A 19654-nucleotide genomic window follows, 5' to 3' on the forward strand; every position below is an offset into this window, starting at 1 on the left:
ATATAAACTACATCTTGTCAATGAAAAATGATAGACATATTATATTAATCAAATCTTCTAAATAGAATCATTGTGCAGTTACTTTTTATTTGCTCACAACTTTGATGCAGAGAAACCTTTCTTAGCCGAGAATCCCTGCAAATGGAACATACGTCCGGGTCTCGGAAATTTGATCTTCATATATCGTTTTAAAAATCTTCCTGTAAACCGGAACTGTATTTACAATATTCACTCTTTAGATTTTACTGTGTATTGGAATAAAAAAATCTGCAACCTAGTCATTACTGGCCGTGCATTGCACATGTAATTTATAACAAATAATTGTGCACCGTGTGTAGTCAATCCATATTTCAAAACGAAAAACACATATGATTTAATACGGCATGACAATATGCGCCAGACGCGCGAGAAAGCAAAAGCTAGTATTATTGAATCTACACACTGCATATTTTATTATTAGAGTTCAGAAGTCTGTGAATTTTCTATTCACTGCAACAAGTGGTAACTAAGATACCAGCTTATATGCAACGATATTAACAAGCATTACTAAAACAGAAAAAGTGGAAATTCTTCAGGTCAGCCAAAAAGACAAAATGAAAATGTTGCAGGCTGGAATTGACTGAGTCTGTTCATCGACGGTAGCGGAAATGCATTCTACCGTCTATGCCGTCTAACCCCCGGGCTGTGTTTGTGTGTTTGTTAACGTCTTCTTCAACATTTTTACAGTCATATAAACGACGGTGTCTACTTGTAGCAGCGGGCACAATGTTCAACTTTATAGTGCTGCCTCACTGGAATATCACGCCGTAGACACGTGACATGATACCCCACCTAGCCGCATTATACTGACACCGGGCTGACCAGTCCTAGCACTATTCTCTTAATGCTGAGCGCCAAGCAATGAAGCTACTAATACCATTTTTACATCTGTAGTATGACGCGGCCATGGATCGAACCCACGACCTCCCGCATTCGAATCTCCACATTTGTATATGTTACAAGTACCAAAACAAATTGCTTATTCGAAAAAGGTCATGATTTTGTGAAAAAAAAATTATTTATAATCTAAGCATTGAATATAATGTTAATTAAGTATACAAGTGTGTGAAATTTCAAATCATGGGAACAAGTGTTTACTGAGAAATCGGCTGACATGCACCAACTTATCCAAACATTTGTAAGTTAAGAAGGGGAATAACTTAAAAGACTAAAATGTCACTGCTGATTTGTGAGACATGACAACAGAGTTTTTAGTATATATGCAAATATCGAACCAGTATGAGTAAGTAGTACAAATCCAGTTTGCATATAAAGCAGCTTATTATGTAAGCATGGAATGGGCAAAACTGCTAGGGGCTTTGTCGTCATTGGTCTGGAATACTTTGGTGGTGATTAGTTCGTATAAATTTTCTCTTCTATACATTTATGAAAACATAAGTAAAATGTTTAGTCTCATAGACGCCTCTTTTTCCTTGATCAGGTCGATTGGCAAGGACTGACTGATATCCAAAATGCTGTGGAAAAAGTTATTGGCGATATGCAAAAACTTAATGCAGGTGTAAAACCGTTCCATATTGTCGTCACCGACAAACTGAAGACAATGCAAGAAATCAAACTGTCAGTTGATAAGTTGGATAAAAAGTGAGTTTTTAAATGGCAGAACAGTTAACACATTCTTTTGAATTATAAAAATATAAACATGTAACCTTTTAATGTTTTGCATATATAGACTTCGAAACTCAGCTTCATATTGTTTGCTGTGCTCATACTGGTCGATCAGTCGGTAGACCATTTTGTACAAACGATAACTGAATAATACTTTGGCGAATACGTATCAAACTTCACAATGATTACTAGTAAATTATTTTAATTTCTTAAATGGATCAGTGAAATAAAACGGTTGGATATCAGTAAGTGGAGAATATCTGGACTTAAAAACAATAATGATGATCAATTGTGACTAATAAAGTATCTGTCTAGTTTCGGAGGTCGGAATTTCAAAGGGGAGTTTTCATTCCTGAGAAAACGGTTTCCGATAAAGGGCTTGATAACGCTTTAGAGACTACCAGTGTGCTTTTGGTCCTCTACCGGTGGAACACCGGAGGAGACTAAAGGAATGCCCTCCATCCAATCGTCCGTCCGTCCGTCCGCCCGCCCCCAAATCTGGATCTTGCGATAACTCAAAAACTATTTAAGCTAGGTTCATAAACTTGGTATGTGTATAGAAGGCAATATGAAGATTATGCACGCACATGCAATATGCTTATATTGAAGGTCAAGTAAAAATTGTTTCTGTTCCATAACTTTTATATGCATAGATGGATTATCTTAGTACTATAAATAAACGTTCCCCATGATGAGACAATGTGTCAAGACATGATCTATGCTTGTCAGTTAAAGGTCAGGTCACTGTTTAAGGTCAAGTAAAAGCTTGTCTCTGCTCCATTACTTTTAATTGCATTGGAGTATTATTTAGTAATACACAGAAATGTTCCCCATGATTAGACTATGTGTCGAGCACGTGACCCATGATTGTTGGTCAAAGTCACTATTAAAGGTTAAAAGAAATTGTTTTTTTTTTTTCACTGGTAGGGGTTCTGCATTGCAATACTCGATTACGTGTTCATAGATAGGTTGCTTGAATTAGGAGACCCTGCAGATTTTATTAATTAGGATCAATACATCACTGTTCAAGGTCATAATAATATCGAGATTGAAAGCTGTTTCCAAACTGTAACTAGAGAACGCTTATGCCATCAGACGTTTTAGACTAATTGACTACATAAATTAAACGTATTATCTCTTGGGCCATAAATAAAATTGAGTTTAAGGTATTAGATCCCTAATAGTAATGTTTACAAAATAGCATTCGCTTGCTACATTCTTAAAGGTGACCGTGTTTTGCACTGTTTTGCAATTTTTAAACAACTTTTATCGTGCCGTTATTTTTTTTTATAAATTTTGTATAACTTATGGTATCTCCTAAAGCTCAAGTAGAGACAAATTTCAAAGCGATGGCCACTATCCAAAACGTTTGCAGAGACATCATTTTACCATTAATTTTAATGAAAGAAACATCAAACTATTGGTAAACAATTATAAAACACAAAATAAAAATGTCAATATCATTTTTTCTAGGGTGCCTCAAGTAAACGGATTTAATAAACAGAATTCTTACTTCAACATTGAGAAATTAAGGTCGAATCCTGTGTTTCTGTTTTGAATTTGCTTACTTCATTCAAAAATAACCTTGGGGCAGACGTAAAACCTACCTAAATTTCTACCACAATATATAATCTAAAGAGTGAAAGCAAAATAGAGAACTTTTACCGCATGTAACTCAATATTTTTAAAGATGTGTAACTCTACCCCTGCTGTTTAAGTAGTAAATTCACTTTGAACAGCAAGAAATTGCTTATCAAATTATTTTTTTCCCACTTTTGTACAATAAATCAATTATAAGTCTTGAAAAAGTAAAAACGTACTAGAAAAAAGGAAAATAAGGAAACAAAACTTTGGTCCCAGTAGCGCTTGAACCTACGCCGCCCCCATCTACCCACCCCTGAGAATTGCAATAAAAGTAGTTTTTTGGTAGGGGTTGAATACTCTTCAAAAAGGAGGTACTCTGTTACGCTTCTAATACCTTAAGTTAAAGATAGCATACCAAGATAAACTCCATATGCCATTACAGTGCAACCTCTGTAGAGCAACACCCTTTGTGAGATACAAATATTGACTTGTATCCAGAGGTTGTTGCTCTGGAGAGGTAAATTTGATAGTATATGTCAGCGTTGGGAAATTTTGATGATGTTGTTGAAGAGAGATTTTTTTTCTTAAGAGAAGGTCACTCTGGAGAGATTGTACTGTACTTTGATATAGGTGTTACAAAAAAAGTCCTGTTATTTTCTATAATTACACTTTATAGTTTATCTGAGACTAATGGAAACAAAATTTATGTTATACATATATTACTTATCTCTGTATGGTTGTTAATTTATTTTTCTTCATCATAATGAAGGACACAAGAAACCCAAAACAACGTTAAGAAATCGTTTGGACCGAAGTTTACAAAGCAGTTTCCTGCCCAGAGACGTGAACCAGATAGCAGTTGTGAGCGCGGAAGGGAGGAAGATATAAGGATACGCCTGGAATCGATGTTATTGTTGAAGAGAAATCAAAGGTACACGTACAAAAGTAATTCGAAAAGTTCCTTTTCCGTAACCGTTATAAAGGTCATAGCTGCAAATACAGCCTGGTCTCAGTATACGTACAGTTTAATTTCTTTGTATATGCTAACTGAAATATTTCTAACCCATAGAACTTACAGTAAGAAAAGAAAACTCCTATACGTAATGCGTTTGGTGGAGACGTTTCTAAAGTCAAGACGTTAACATCTTTTGATATCTTTTGAAAAAACACTTCACTCGAATAGATTTAGCTTTTCGAATAACGAAACATTCAGTTTAATATCGCTTCCACAGATCAAGGTAAAGTTACATAGCAGAGAGTTAAACAATACATGATTAACGAGAGCCTCATTCTTCGAAAGCAATATATTAACGTGTAAACTGTATACTCAAATACGACAAACAACGCTGGCCAACATGGTATTTCCAGCACAATCTTGATCGTTCACTTATATTACAAATAGCTGATACGACGAAATCATGATGTTTTGACAATATTTCAGCAATATTGTTTAATATATCAAACTGAATGTACGTTAGATTGGTTAGTTCCGTTTTAAGGAACGCAAATCTTCAGCGCAGTTTTGTCGATGGTAAATTTCTTTAGATATTTTAAAATCAATTTGTTAAAATTACAGACAGAAATGTTTGTTTCTGACAGACATTGAAATCAATTTTAACACTCAACTGAAGTGAAGACATTTAACTCTAGGCGGTAAAATTCGGATTTAAGATAAGTGGAGATTACATTACTTTTAATTGTTACAGGTAGTTTGTCCTGTGAACGGTAAAGTATATCTCACATGCAATGAGGATGAAGTTCGAATCATTCCGTCAGACCCAACTTTCAAAATGTTCACTATTTTCATCAGGAATATTGATGTAGTGAACTCTGTCAAGGTACAAGGAACCGAATTTAAAGCAGGACAGCCTCTTGGACATGGACGAGGCAAAAATAGTTGCAGCGATCCATATATCCACGTAGCGATGCGGAAAATGTCTGAAAACGGCAGTTCGGAATGTTCATATGTTGACCCATCATCATATGTTGACAACATCAAACCGTTTCCAAAATGGCAAGAAGAATGTAAGGAATTTGTATTTAAACATATTGGAAACATAATTGAAGCTGGTCTTAGTGGTTTAGGTTTTGAAGATATCGTGGAAGAATTATCAAAGAGAGCATTAGCCTGGGCTGGAGCTGCAGCAGTACAAAAAATCGTTTCGCATTTTCCAAAAAGTAAGATGGCAAAAATGGCAGGAACAATGGCATTTGCTTATCTTTCGCAGCATAATTCTGAAATTGCAAATGTCTTTATGACACCGGAAAGTCAGAAGGCCTTGATGGAGGAAAAGTGTGAGGACATGGCGAAAACAACCACTTCGCCAACCACTCCGTCAACTACAAAGTAAGGCTTTAGATATGTTTCCATGGCTACTTGTATTTATTTAATATTATGTGAATTTAGGCCTTTATAGTAGAGTTTCTTGGAAAAAAAATCAACAGATTTACAGTATATTTCTTATCAGTTCGTACTTTTAAATCAAACTGTTTATGTAATAAATTTGACGAAGATTAAAAAATGTCATCTTGACAGATCTACAGTTAGCTGAAAATGATTAGATCTAGTTAGATTATGCTTCATAGCTTAAAACACATCAATTATCAACTGTAACTAAATCAAGTAGCAAGGCTTTTCACATTCTTTGAAAATTATTTATTTGAATTTATTATCAAAAGTGTTCTGGACGCAAAAAGGTAAAGTGATTGACACATCAATATTACAAAAAGTATCATCACCATGATTATTATTATTTCAATTTTAGCATATATTTCAATAAGTGTTGCAGTATTTATAAATTTCAGAAAAACACAAGACGCAGAATTCAGTGCCGGGAAACAGTCAGTAAATAAAATAATGGAGACCTTGAACGCCGACTCCACCACAACACAAAAGTCAATAGAAGAAATACAAGCTGTAATAGAAAGACTAAAGAACTCATCCACTGGAATACAGCTAGATGATATGTCATCCATGGCGTTTAGTAAATATGGAAAAATACTCGAGAAATTAAACATACCTTCTAAGGGAAGCAAACAGTCAATGGAAACAACTCTTCAGATGCTGTCGTGGAAAGGTTATTTATTTGAACTTTTACATAATAAATCATACTGTTTCAGCTTAATTTTATTCAATGTTGGTGTACATAATTACGATACTGGATTTCTGGAAAATGTCGTTATGTCTTTAACCTACATATAAAGTTGAAACTTCCACGGGAAACATTCATGGCAGTTACATTTCGAAAAATTAAATGATATCATATAAGCATTGCTGCAAAATCTTAATTTTTCTTACCAGAGTGATGTTGCTTTTTCAGTTTGTCCAACGTTCGAAAATGGAATAGCTCAGGGTTACGGTCATTTCTGTGTACCTAGCGAAGATTGCTTTGGCCTGAATTGTACGATCCGCATTCCACACGGACTCAGGAAAGACAAAATGTCATTGGCTGCTCACTTCGATCGTGTCCATTCAACATTTATCATACATACAACGAACAACAGAACAACGATTGTGATTGATGGTTAGTATTTTTGTCATCTGGTTTCCTTTAAGCTTATCATTAATAGCTCAAGTAAAAAGCTTTAGTATCCTATGTAATTGATATAACTGTACACCTTTCATTCAAAAAGAAAGTATTAAAGCATTTTTGAGGTAGAATAGAGAAAGTTGAAACACCACAGGTAGCTTAACACGACAAAAATGAGAATGTTACAGGCTCGGGTTGATTTTGCCTGTTCACTGACAGTTGTTGAAATGTATGCTACCATCCACGACGGTTGAAGTTCGCAAGATGATCACTTACCCGGAATTAAATGATACTATTAATATTTTACATTATAGGATCTAGCTGATTTGTATAGAGCAGTAAGATATATCTTTTGTTTTCAGGTTCTCGGAAACAATTCAATATCACGGGCATAATGTCTGACTACCATGTGACCATTCTGTCTCACCCAAAAACTCTCAACACATCACTAGGACAAGTATATCAGCTTACTTTGTCTGCAGTTGTGTGCGACCTAGATGCTCGCTGTTTGCCGGAAATCCACATTTTTCACAACTTGACATTTTTAAGACGTCTGCAACAACGTGAAATTAGATCAAGCGGTAGTATTTATATGTATAGGATAGTTTGTTTCAGTGTACTATCAAAATATCTTTCACTGTGTAAACACCTGAAAAAATTAAAACCTGGTGTCCGAGAGTGCAAGATATTTCAATCATACATGTAAAGCAAAAGCATACTTTCTACTTCACGTCTTTTCAATGATGTTCACCAAAATATAACCGTTTTAATCGCTCAATGTCGCGCATATGGGGTTACCTCACACAATAATCATGACGTTACAACGTTAATATTAAGTAAACGTAAAAATTCTTCTTTTAGATTTTTTATTGTGTTTTATGGATAACGCATGTTTTTTTCGTGATATAACATCTATAGATTTCCGAGGGGTTGGTTGGTGCCCGAGCACGGTAGCATATAACGCGTTAAAAAGTAATAAATGAATATAGTGTCCTTCAACGTCATAAACGTCCATGAAATGGGCAGGAACGTCTACATTGTTTTTTCACCTTGACGTCATTTCTTTTTTAATTATCCGTTTTGAGGCCATTATACGTTTACACTTTGCCAAGGAACGCGCATATATAAAAAAGGTATTTTAACAGGACGTGAGCGCGAGAATCTCTGTTAACAAACATTTTCTCTCCTGTTAAAACACCCCCAAAAAGTGACAAGAACAGCAGCTTTATGCTAGAGTTGCAGTTTATCCCATGAGTGCATTTATTTATGTTTTAGCTCACCTGAGCCGAAAGCTCAAGGTGAGCTTTTGTGATCGCATGATGTCCGTCGTCCGTCCGTCGTCAGTCCGTCAACATTTCTCTTCAAACAACATCTCCTCTGAAACCACTGGGCCGAATTTAAAGAAACTTTACAGGAATGATCCGTAGGTGGTCCTCTACCGAAGTTGTTCAAATCATGTTCTTCCTAGCAGAACTCTGATTGCTATGGCAACCCAAAGGAAAAACTTAAAACATCTTCTTGTCCAAGTTTAAATTATTACCCTGGGGTTAAAAGAGACCCTGCCCCGGGGTCCTAAGTTTTACATAGACTTATTTAGGAAAAAAAAAACTTTAAAAATCTTCTTGTCTGAAACTGCAAGGCCTAGGCTTTTAATATTTGGTATGTTGCATTATCTAGTAATCATCTACCAAGATTATTTAAATTATGCCCCTGAGTTGAAAAGAGGCCTCACCCAGGGGGTCCCAAGTTTTACATAGACTTACATTGGAAAAAGCTTTAAAAATCTTTTTGCCTGAAACTGAAAGGCATAGGCTTTTGATATTTGGTACGTTGCATTGCCTAATGGCCTCTACCAAAATTGTTCAAATTATGCCCTTGGAGTGAAAAGAGACCCTGCCCTGGGGGTCCCAAGTTTTACATAGACTTATATAGGAAAATAGTTTTAAAAATCTTCTTATCTGAAAGTTCAAGGCCTAGGCATTTGATGTTTGGTATGTTGCATTGCCTAGTGGATCTCTAACAAGATTGTTCAAATATGCCCTTTGGGTGAAAAGAGGGGTGCACTTGTTATGAGTTATACAGGAAAAAATACCTCAAAAATTATCAGATCATATTTCCTAGAATGTTTCATAACAATTACATGATGACCCAAAGTGATTAAGAGTCCCGTGACTGTGACCTTGACTTACTGACCTACTTTCTTGTTTTTTAAGCTACAGCCTTGAAATTTGAATGACATGTACAGTTTTGCACACCGATCTTAAAACTGAATTTCAGTGACCATGAATGTGACCTACAGACCTACTTTCTTAATATTTTAGCACCAGTTTGACATTAAAAACATGAAGCTGATATTATTCAGGTGAGCGATCCAGGGTCATCATGACCCTCTTGTTATGGGTATTTATATACTCTATATATATTAGGACAATTTATGATTCATATTCCTCCGCGTTCAAATGTAGTTTCGTGGAAGTGAAAAATATAAAATGAAACGCCAAGTTTGAATCCACCGAAAAACATTAAGCAAATAGTACTTCTTTCCGCATTCTATTTAGATTCATAATGAGGACGACTTCGTTTATATTTACTCTTGAAATGTGAACATTACCTAAATCAAGACTTATTCAAATGAATGAAAAAAGATATATGAGCCGGCCATGGGAAAACCAACATAGTGGGTTTGCGACCAGCATGGATCCAGACCAGCCTGCGCATCCGCGCAGTCTGGTCAGGATCCATGCTGTTCGCTAACAGTTTCTCTAATTGCAATAGGCTTTGAAAGCGAATAGCATGGATCCTGACCAGACTACGCGGATGCGCAGGCTGGTCTGGATCCATGCTGGTCGCAAACCCACTATGTTGGTTTTCTCATGGCGCGGCTCATATACTGTCTGAAAGTTTGATTAAATTATAATAATGATTAGTTAAGTTTTCAATGTCAGACTACTCATGTGTTTTTTTTTCTTTTTGTATCTTTAGATGGCTGCTCTTTTGGTGCAGATATAGGTGTGGAGAACGTGGGTCATATTGGAGGTTCTATAGATGTGGACAAGAATGGTCATGTTTCAGGTGGAGGTGTCGATCTTGGAGTGAATGTTGGAAACGTAGATATCAATAGTGGATTTCAGATGAATGACCAAGGGGAATGGGGTGTTAATGTTGGAGCAGACGTAGATCTTGGTGACGGAAACACAGTAGGGACAGAAATGTCTTTAGAGGGCGATGGCGAAACATTAACATTTGGTCTTGGAGTTGACGCGCAGTTTGGCGACAAAGGAAGCGTTGGTGGTTTCATACAGGGTAATACAGACGGTCAATTAACAGCTGGAGTACAAGGTAATGTTAATACTGGAGCAGCTAATGTGTCCGTAGAGGGATGGATACATCATGACAAGAATGGCACAAGTGGGGGTGGATCAGTTGCAGGTAATTTTGGGGGAAAGGGCCATATTGAAGCATCAGTGAATCGTAGCGCAAATGGGGCAATAGACGCAGGTCTTAAAGGTGGAATAAAAATAAATAACACAACTTTAACAGGAGGCGGTTTCATTCATCATGACAAAAACGGAACAAGTGGAGGAGCACATATAGCCGCAAACATGAATGGGAAAGGAGAGATTTCTGCCTCAGTAAACGCGTCATCAAATGGAACAATTGACGCTGGAATAAGCGGGTCTGCACAAATTGGAAACTCAACTATTTCGGGAGCTGGATACGTACATCATGACAAGAATGGTACGAGTGGAGGGGGCGTGGTAGCTGCAAATATAGATGGTAAAGGACACATAGCTGCCTCATTAAATGCATCATCTGATGGCAGCATTAATGCTGGGGTTGGCGGGTCAGCACAGATTGGAAACTCGACTATTTCGGGAGCAGGATACGTACATCATGATAAGAATGGTACGAGTGGAGGGGGCGTAGTTGATGCAAGTATAGATGGTAAAGGACATATAGCTGCATCGTTAAATGCATCATCTGATGGAAGCATTGATGCTGGAGTTGGCGGGTCTGCACAGATTGGAAACTCGACTATTTCGGGAGCAGGGTACGTACATCATGATAAGAACGGTACGAGTGGAGGAGGCGTGGTAGCTGCAAATATTGATGGTAAAGGACACCTAGCTGCATCATTGAATGCATCATCTGATGGAAGCATTGATGCTGGAGTTGGCGGTTCAGCACAGATTGGAAACTCGACTATTTCAGGAGCAGGATACGTTCATCATGACCAGAATGGTACAAGTGGAGGGGGCATGGTAGATGCAAATGTTGATGGGAAAGGGCACATAGCTGCATCATTAAATGCATCATCTGATGGAAGCATTGATGCTGGAGTTGGCGGGTCTGCACAGATTGGAAACTCGACTATTTCGGAGCTGGATACGTCCATCATGACCAGAATGGTACAAGTGGAGGAGGTATGTAGCTGCAAATATAGATGGGTAAAGGACAAATAGCTGTCCTCATTAAATGCATCATCTGATGGAAGCATTGATGCTGGGTTGGCGGGTCTGCCAGATTGCAAACTCAACTATTCGGGTGCTGGATACGTTCATCATGAAAGAATGGTACGAGTGGAGGGGGTATAGTGATGCAAATCATAGATGGTAAAGGACACATAGCTGCCTCATTAAATGCATCATCTGATGGAAGCATTGATGCTGGGTTGGCGGGTCTGCACGAATTGGAAACTCAACTATTCGGGAGCTGGATACGTCATCATGATAAAATGGTACGAGTGGAGGGGGGTGTTAGCTGCAAATATAGATGGTAAAGGACACATAGCTGCCTCATTAAATGCATCATCTGATGGCAGCATTAATGCTGGGGTTGGCGGGTCAGCACAGATTGGAAACTCGACTATTTCGGGAGCAGGATACGTACATCATGATAAGAATGGTACGAGTGGAGGGGGCGTAGTAGATGCAAGTATAGGTGGTAAAGGACATATAGCTGCTCGTTAAATGCATCATCTGATGGAAGCATTAATGCTGGGTTGGCGGGTCGCACAGATTGGAAACTCGACTATTTCGGGAGCAGGGTACGTACATCATGATAAGAACGGTACGAGTGGAGGAGGCGTGGTAGCTGCAAGTTGATGGTAAAGGACACCTAGCTGCATCATTGAATGCATCATCTGATGGAAGCATTGATGCTGGAGTTGGCGGTTCAGCACAGATTGGAAATTCGACCATTTCGGGAGCTGGATATGTTCACCATGACCAGAATGGCACGAGTGGAGGGGGTGTGGTTGATGCAAATATAGGCGGTAAAGGACAGTTAGCTGCATCATTAAATGCTTCGTCTGATGGAAGCATTGATGCTGGAGTTGGCGGGTCAGCACAGATTGGAAACTCGACTATTTCAGGAGCAGGATACGTTCATCATGACCAGAATGGTACAAGTGGAGGGGGCATGGTAGATGCAAATGTTGATGGGAAAGGGCACATAGCTGCATCATTAAATGCATCATCTGATGGAAGCATTGATGCTGGAGTTGGCGGGTCTGCACGGATTGGAAACTCGACTATTTCAGGAGCAGGATACGTTCATCATGACCAGAATGGTACGAGTGGAGGGGGTGTAGTTGATGCTAATATAGATGGTAAAGGACAAATAGCTGCATCATTAAATGCATCATCTGATGGAAGCATTGATGCTGGAGTTGGCGGGTCTGCACAGATTGGAAACTCGACTATTTCGGGAGCTGGATACGTCCACCATGACCAGAATGGTACAAGTGGAGGAGGTATGATAGCTGCAAATATAGATGGTAAAGGACAAATAGCTGCCTCATTAAATGCATCATCTGATGGAAGCATTGATGCTGGGGTTGGCGGGTCTGCGCAGATTGCAAACTCAACTATATCGGGTGCTGGATACGTTCATCATGATAAGAATGGTACGAGTGGAGGGGGTATAGTTGATGCAAATATGGATGGTAAAGGACACATAGCTGCCTCATTAAATGCATCATCTGATGGAAGCATTGATGCTGGAGTTGGCGGGTCTGCGCAAATTGCAAACTCAACTATATCGGGAGCTGTATACGTTCATCATGATAAGAATGGTACGAGTGGAGGGGGTGTAGTTGATGCTAATATAGATGGTAAAGGACAAATAGCTGCCTCATTAAATGCATCATCTGATGGAAGCATTGATGCTGGAGTTGGCGGGTCAGCACAGATGGGAAACTCGACTATTTCAGGAGCTGGATACGTACACCATGACCAAAATGGTACAAGTGGAGGAGGTGTGATAGCTGCAGATATAGATGGTAAAGGACAAATAGCTGCCTCATTAAATGCATCATCTGATGGAAGCATTGATGCTGGTGTTGGTGGGTCTACACAGATTGGAAACTCGACTATTTCGGGAGCAGGGTACGTACATCATGATAAGAATGGTACGAGTGGAGGAGGTGTGGTAGATGCAACTGTAGATGGTAAAGGACATATAGCTGCATCAGTAAATGCATCATCTGATGGAAACATTGATTCTGCAGCTAGAGGGTCAGCACAGATAGGAAACTCGACTATTTCGGGAGGAGGGTACGTTCATCATGACAAGAATGGTACCAGTCAAGGGGGCACGGTAGATGCAGATATTAATGGTAAAGGACATATAGCTGCCTCATTTAATAGTTCGTCTAGCGATGATTTGAAAGCTGGATTTTCGATCGGAAACACATCTATCATAGGAAATAGTCCTCTAAAGAATGGTACGGCTGGAGGAGATGTTCAAATTACGAAACGTGACATATTCGGTTCCAGTCCAGATGACCCGGGCAATGATAAATCTGTTAACGGTTCTAAATTCTCAGACGCACACCACGTTAATGTTCGAAGTGCCGGAAAATGTTCTGTTGATCTATCTGCCAACTTTGGGGATGGCAAAGTTGACGTCGGTGCAGAAGCAAATATACCCGGATTTGGAAAAGTAGGAGCGCACGCAACAATAGAAGATGGTCAACTAAAAGGAGAACTAAGTATATATATATATGCATTGTTTACATTTGATAACATGAGTAACATGATTAATAAATAACATTTTAACGGGGATTATTTTTATACATTACGTCCAATACATCATGCTGGTTAACAATTCTAATCGGAATGGAAACGTTTATAAGTAACGGTTAGTTTTGAGTAGACACATCAGTTTTAAACCTTCTACAAACATTTGAAAGATTGGAAATTTTATATTTGAGATTAATTGTAGCCGTGAGAAAATGTTGCATAAATTTATGTTTAGTTTTCTTTGACTTATATACCAATATTAATATGAATATGTCAGTGTTATGAGTAGCTCGAAAGTATTTCACTGGCAGTTCGGAAAAAATATAAAAGCATGAAAAACAGCATTGATAATTCAACATGTGTTATTGTAAAATATATTAAATACAAGTACACTTTGTGGATGTACATTGTATTTCCGTTTCTACCAGTGCTGACAAATGAAACAGCAAATACAGCGGACTTCTGAACTAATCTATAAATATAGCATGTAGAAAGAGTACTTAAAGAAATATTTTGTCCAAATTTCATATTTGAAAAAAAGGATAATTACTAAACGGTATATTTAAACACTAAATAAAAAAATTTGCGTGTGAGCGTAGGTGAGTGCATGGTGCGTTAAATTAAAAGAAAGTTAATGATTGTATTATTTAACACAGTACAAGTTTATAATGCACTACACATATTTAATTTAGCAGTTTATTTAAAGTGACCGTTAAAGACATTTCACTGTGATTGCAGCTGTACACAAACAAACAGATTACTAGTATACTGTTAATCTGTGCATCGTATTTTAATGAAAGATGAGCATTGTACATCTTTAAAACTGTACTCCATACAATATGAATTAATAGGCGTAGGTAAAGACAGTTTGGAAACGTTATACTTTCAATTAATATATCTTCTCAAATTAATTAACATCTCCATTTAAGAACTTCTTATTTAGGACAGAATATGCTCTAATTTTACAGCTATTGGCGACATTTCTATTGACCTTGGTGATGTCCAGAAACTCACAATGGATACATTCAACCAGTTTGCGAACGACTTTAATTTGAATGCAGATTCTACAGATGTCTTAAGTGGGTTCCGAGATGGCACCAGACACCAGGTGACGAATTTTTTACGTTTAATAATTCATCATAAAATTTCGGTCGCGCATGCATTGTATGCATTTACAGATGACACAATTACGTCTCAAAAATACTTTTTACAAGTGTAAACCTCCCGTCATTTACTCCTATAGACATTTAGAGCATATTTTGATTCTTTTTTAATTATTGTCAGTGTTGTCAAAACTAAGAACACAGTTAAGACATACATGTTAAAACTATTTTATATGATACCAATCAGAATGAAGCGTAAGCAACTTGAATAACAGTTCAGGGTGTTACAGCAATTAAGGATATTTTCACATTAGCATTCAGAACCTCTTATTGCAATCTGAACTTTCTATTTGCGGTTCACAATTTCACAATGCACGTTTTTGTTACAGTGCATACGGGATACCTATTAACCTATCTTTTATTCATTTTGGTTTCAAACAGGTAAATTGAGCTAATTTAACATCAAAATTCACACGAAGATGACACTTTTACTACCATGCACACAAATTTATATAAGCGCATTTCTCATAGCATTTTGATTATTTTTGCAGGTATGTACAACTGAAATGGAGATGTCTGTCGGTTATGATACAGAGGCTGGTGAAGAAGATTTTCCGGCACGTGATAAAAAAGACGGCGTTGTGTACAAGGATAAACATATAGATATTACTATATTCAAAGTATCATACACATTTGGGATTGGCCCAATAGGAATTAAACTTAGTATGTCCATTGATATTTTATCGAATTTAGAAATTAATATATGCATAGAAAAGAGTCTTAAACATAACTTAGAGCCTCATTGAATTGTCGTGTCAGTTGGCGAGTGACGGTGACGTTTATGGCCGCCAGATTTTCGGATTCTCACACGTTTGGCAATTTTAAAAACATTCTCCTAAACCAATATGTCAGTTGGAATTTGATCATGTCTTAATTTCAATTTCATAGTGAAATTAAAAAATATCAGCTCGAATCGGCGATCAAAAACAAAAAAATCGACCCCGCTATATTTTTTTAGTTAAAAACAATGCTAAAATCTTGAATAATTATTTAAATGTTCATTTGCCAAAGTATTAACAATCGGTAAAATCTAAAAGCCTGTTTTTTCTATATTATTTATAGCCTTTCATCTTAGATTAATAAGCGTCTAATTATTCTGTGTCAGCTGCCACATGGTAAATCGACGGATCGGCGGCCACTTCCTTCACATACTTCTTTAATGTTCTGGATATAACTCAAACACCTTTCTATCAGCACATTTATCATTCAGATGTATAAAAATGTATTGTAAGATCTATCCTTGGTTAGGTAAAAGTAATTGACTAGAATTTTTAAATATATAGAAACAAAAGATAGTTTACTATGTAGATAGGTAAACTACCTTTATTTGTACATTGTTTATACTCATACTGAAAAAAAACTTGCAAATAGCAGTTACAATGTTAATGTTTTGGTTGGGCTTAACGTCGCACCGACACAATGATAGGTCATAGGGCGACGTTCCTGCTTTGATGGTGAAGAAGACCCCAGGTGCCCCTCCATACATTTTTTCATCTCAGGCGGGCACCTGGGTAGAACAACCGATCTTCCGTAAGCCAGCTGGATGGCTTCCTCACATGAAGAATTCAACGCCCCAAGTGAGGCTCGAACCCACCTAGTAACAATGTTAAGAATATATATCTTATCGATTAATCATTTCAAAAAGCTATTTATAAAACTATAAAAAATTAGTCTTATGTTTATCTGCAATCATAACTTTCATGTTTTGCATTTCCATCTGTACATCTTGGTGAAACAGAATCATATCATACCGGAAACTTTCCCTTTCTTGTGTCAGTTTTCACGAACAAATATAGAGTACCAACATGTCTTTGCTTATAACATATTTCGGAGAAAGTTATATAGTATAATATGAAGTGCTTGTCGTATGGGTCATTTTTGAAAGTACATTTTACATTATTATTTGTTTCAGGTTTTGGAGCAGGGGGTGCTATTGGAACTGACATGTGGTCCGATATCCATGCAAACAAGGGAACTGCTGGTGTAAGTACAAACTGATCAGCAATTATTATTTTTCTACTTACATTGAATTGTCGATTACGTTTTATTTAATGTTTTCATTCATAACATGAGCATGAAGAAAAGTTAAGGCTTTCATAAACTGAAATATATTTGTAATATTTAATGCTAAGTTTCTCATACAGCAAACATATTACAAGGTATCTTCTTGTTTAAAAGCGGAATAAGTACAATAGTTCATGTAAAAAAAACTTGGAATTTTTACCATTTCTTGCCATTTCAGTGTATTTTCTAAATATTACCCTGTCAACGTTATTACGTCACAGTGATTATATTCTGTTAAATTTATACATCTATTATAAAAATTTTAATGTGAAAGAGATGTACATTATTAGAATCCTTTACTGGTTGAAGATGCGGATTGAAATATCTGGCTCGGGTGGTAACGAGGCTCTGTCGAGTTACCGCAAAAAGAGTTATTTCCATCCGCACATTCTACCAGTGACAGATACTTTTTCTTACCTACTGTATTCTTCTAAATTAGCAGAAAAAATTTATAATGAATGCTTTTCTTTAACGCATTTTTGTATTATGCTAACGTACATAACACAAACGCAGTACACAGATGTGTATGTTCTTCAAAGTATATATATGAACATGAAGTCTTCGTTGAACTTTTATTCTCATCAAAGAGAAACAATTAAAGAAATAATGTTTATGTTCACACGTGGATATACACTTTATTATCGGGATATAATATAATTTGATGTGTCGTTGGAATTCGCAGAAAAATGAAACGTAACACATTCCAAAATCAGTACTTATTTTGACATTAGGAGACGATTGTATAATCATGTATATCTTCAGTTTTCTATTGGACCGTGGGTATCAGGAATGGTGTGGGGTGGCTTGTCCATTGAACTTGGTATTGCGAGCGGAGGAATAAAATTAATTGGATATATCTTGAAGACCAAATTTCCTGTTACCATGGAAACAAAGTCAAACAAGCATCCACTGACGGTCGTGTAAGCACATTCTCGTTTTATTTACTTTTCTTCTACTATTCTATAATTTGATTGACTCAGTGATATCTAATGGATGTGGATTTTCCATGACTTGGGAACAAGCCAATACAACCCTTTGAAGAATTTTAGATTGTATTATTTAAAAACAAAACACACGAAGACCCTTGCAAGGAAATTATTAATTCAAACATTTATACAAACACAGGGGACGCATGATCTAGTTCTGGTTAGCAGTAGAACAAATTTTCAGTGTGAAAAAGTTCTATAACAACTGTAGTTTGACAACAGAACATATATTACTTTTACCTTTTAGGATGAATATTGATTTGGAACTTACACCTATAGAATTAAGTCTTCGGGGTTGGGCAAAAGTCTTTTTTGCGAAAGTCTTCGACAAATGTCTATGGAAATGGGCATGTCCTCCGATAACTTGGAATATTTTGAGAAAGGAGCTTGAAAATAAGGATGAGGTTCCGCCTAAATTCGTCACTGGTACATTTTGTGGTGACTATAGAGGTAAACGTGCTGTTCAACAATGTTCTGTACGACAAATAATAAACCGACACCCCACAGATACAGCGTATCAACTCGAAGTCTCGGCAACGGACGAGGACAGCAGTGTAAAGACCTGGTATGCAATAGGCAGTAGCCCCGGAGGCAGAGACGTTCAACAATGGACAACGTTCAAAGGTGATAATCAGGTCGTACCATCTAAATTGCCAAATGGTGTGCCGCTGTATTTTACTGTCAAGGCACAGAATCAGCAAGGCCTTGAATCATTTCTCCAATGCCGGCTTGATACTTATGACAATACCCTACCCGATGGCCGTATCGAGGCAAGTCATCAGTTCTCAAGTCACCCTGGAAAACTAACAGCAACAGTTATTGTCAATGACGATTCCCCAATTGAAACAACCTACAAAGCTCTTGGGTTGAGTCCTGGGCAATACGGTCGCGAGATTGAAGACTGGGATACTTTATATCTTTCAAAATCAACAAGCCGAGCAGGTATTTTTTCTGATCTCAAGCATTTTTCTATACCACGCAAAGGTAAACTGATTGTTCAGCCATTAGACAGTGAAATTAAAAGGACACCAGAACTTTGTGCAAAGAAATGCCTTGGGTCCGTTAAGTGCGTTTCGTTTGATTATGAACAAGTGTCGGAAACCTGCCAACTCCACGACGTAGTTCAAAGTCATTCCAATAAACTTCACATAAGTGGTGGTTTTTATAACTATGAACGACTTGGTGGAGGATATACGGCATTTATTGAGTATCAAAATCAACCTCTAGAACATGGAACTGTTTACTATGTAAATGTACTCATAGAAAACACATTGAAGTATCGATCAGCGTTGTTTTCTGAGGGTACGTTAATTGACTTTACACCACCACTGACCGGAGAGCTTGGAAATGCTGTGCGTGATGTTACAGTTTCCCATTATTGTAAAGCTTCTGTTCGACAAAGATGTGAAGAAGTTACTGACCTGCCAAATCATAGGTAAGTACTGCACTAAACTAATTAAATGAGGCGGCTCTTATACATTAAATTCACAACGTGAACGTCGATAATGCATTTATCATTTGTGAAATACTTTGGAATAAGTATTTCTCTACAAAGAAAGCAGTGCAGTGCGTACTTCTAGCCTTAATAGACCGTGTTACCAAATTATGATATTCTTTATTCAAATAATTTCTTTTTC

At 37.2% G+C, this 19654-nt stretch overlaps 1 protein-coding gene across 1 annotated transcript; it reads left to right on the forward strand.

Moving 5' to 3' along the window:
* The first annotated feature begins 4128 nt into the window (after window positions 1–4128).
* Window positions 4129–11242, forward strand: LOC123540286 (uncharacterized). The gene is made up of 6 exons (XM_045325174.2): window positions 4129–4180; window positions 4956–5596; window positions 6055–6326; window positions 6570–6773; window positions 7142–7360; window positions 9762–11242. Exons 2-6 carry the CDS (start codon window positions 5040–5042, stop codon window positions 11240–11242), a joined length of 2733 nt encoding a protein of 910 aa, XP_045181109.2. The 5' UTR covers window positions 4129–4180; window positions 4956–5039.
* Window positions 11243–19654: the final 8412 nt, after the last annotated feature.

Source organism: Mercenaria mercenaria, unplaced genomic scaffold (assembly GCF_021730395.1).
Source record: "Mercenaria mercenaria strain notata unplaced genomic scaffold, MADL_Memer_1 contig_2997, whole genome shotgun sequence".
Taxonomy (NCBI): Eukaryota; Metazoa; Mollusca; class Bivalvia; order Venerida; family Veneridae; genus Mercenaria; species Mercenaria mercenaria.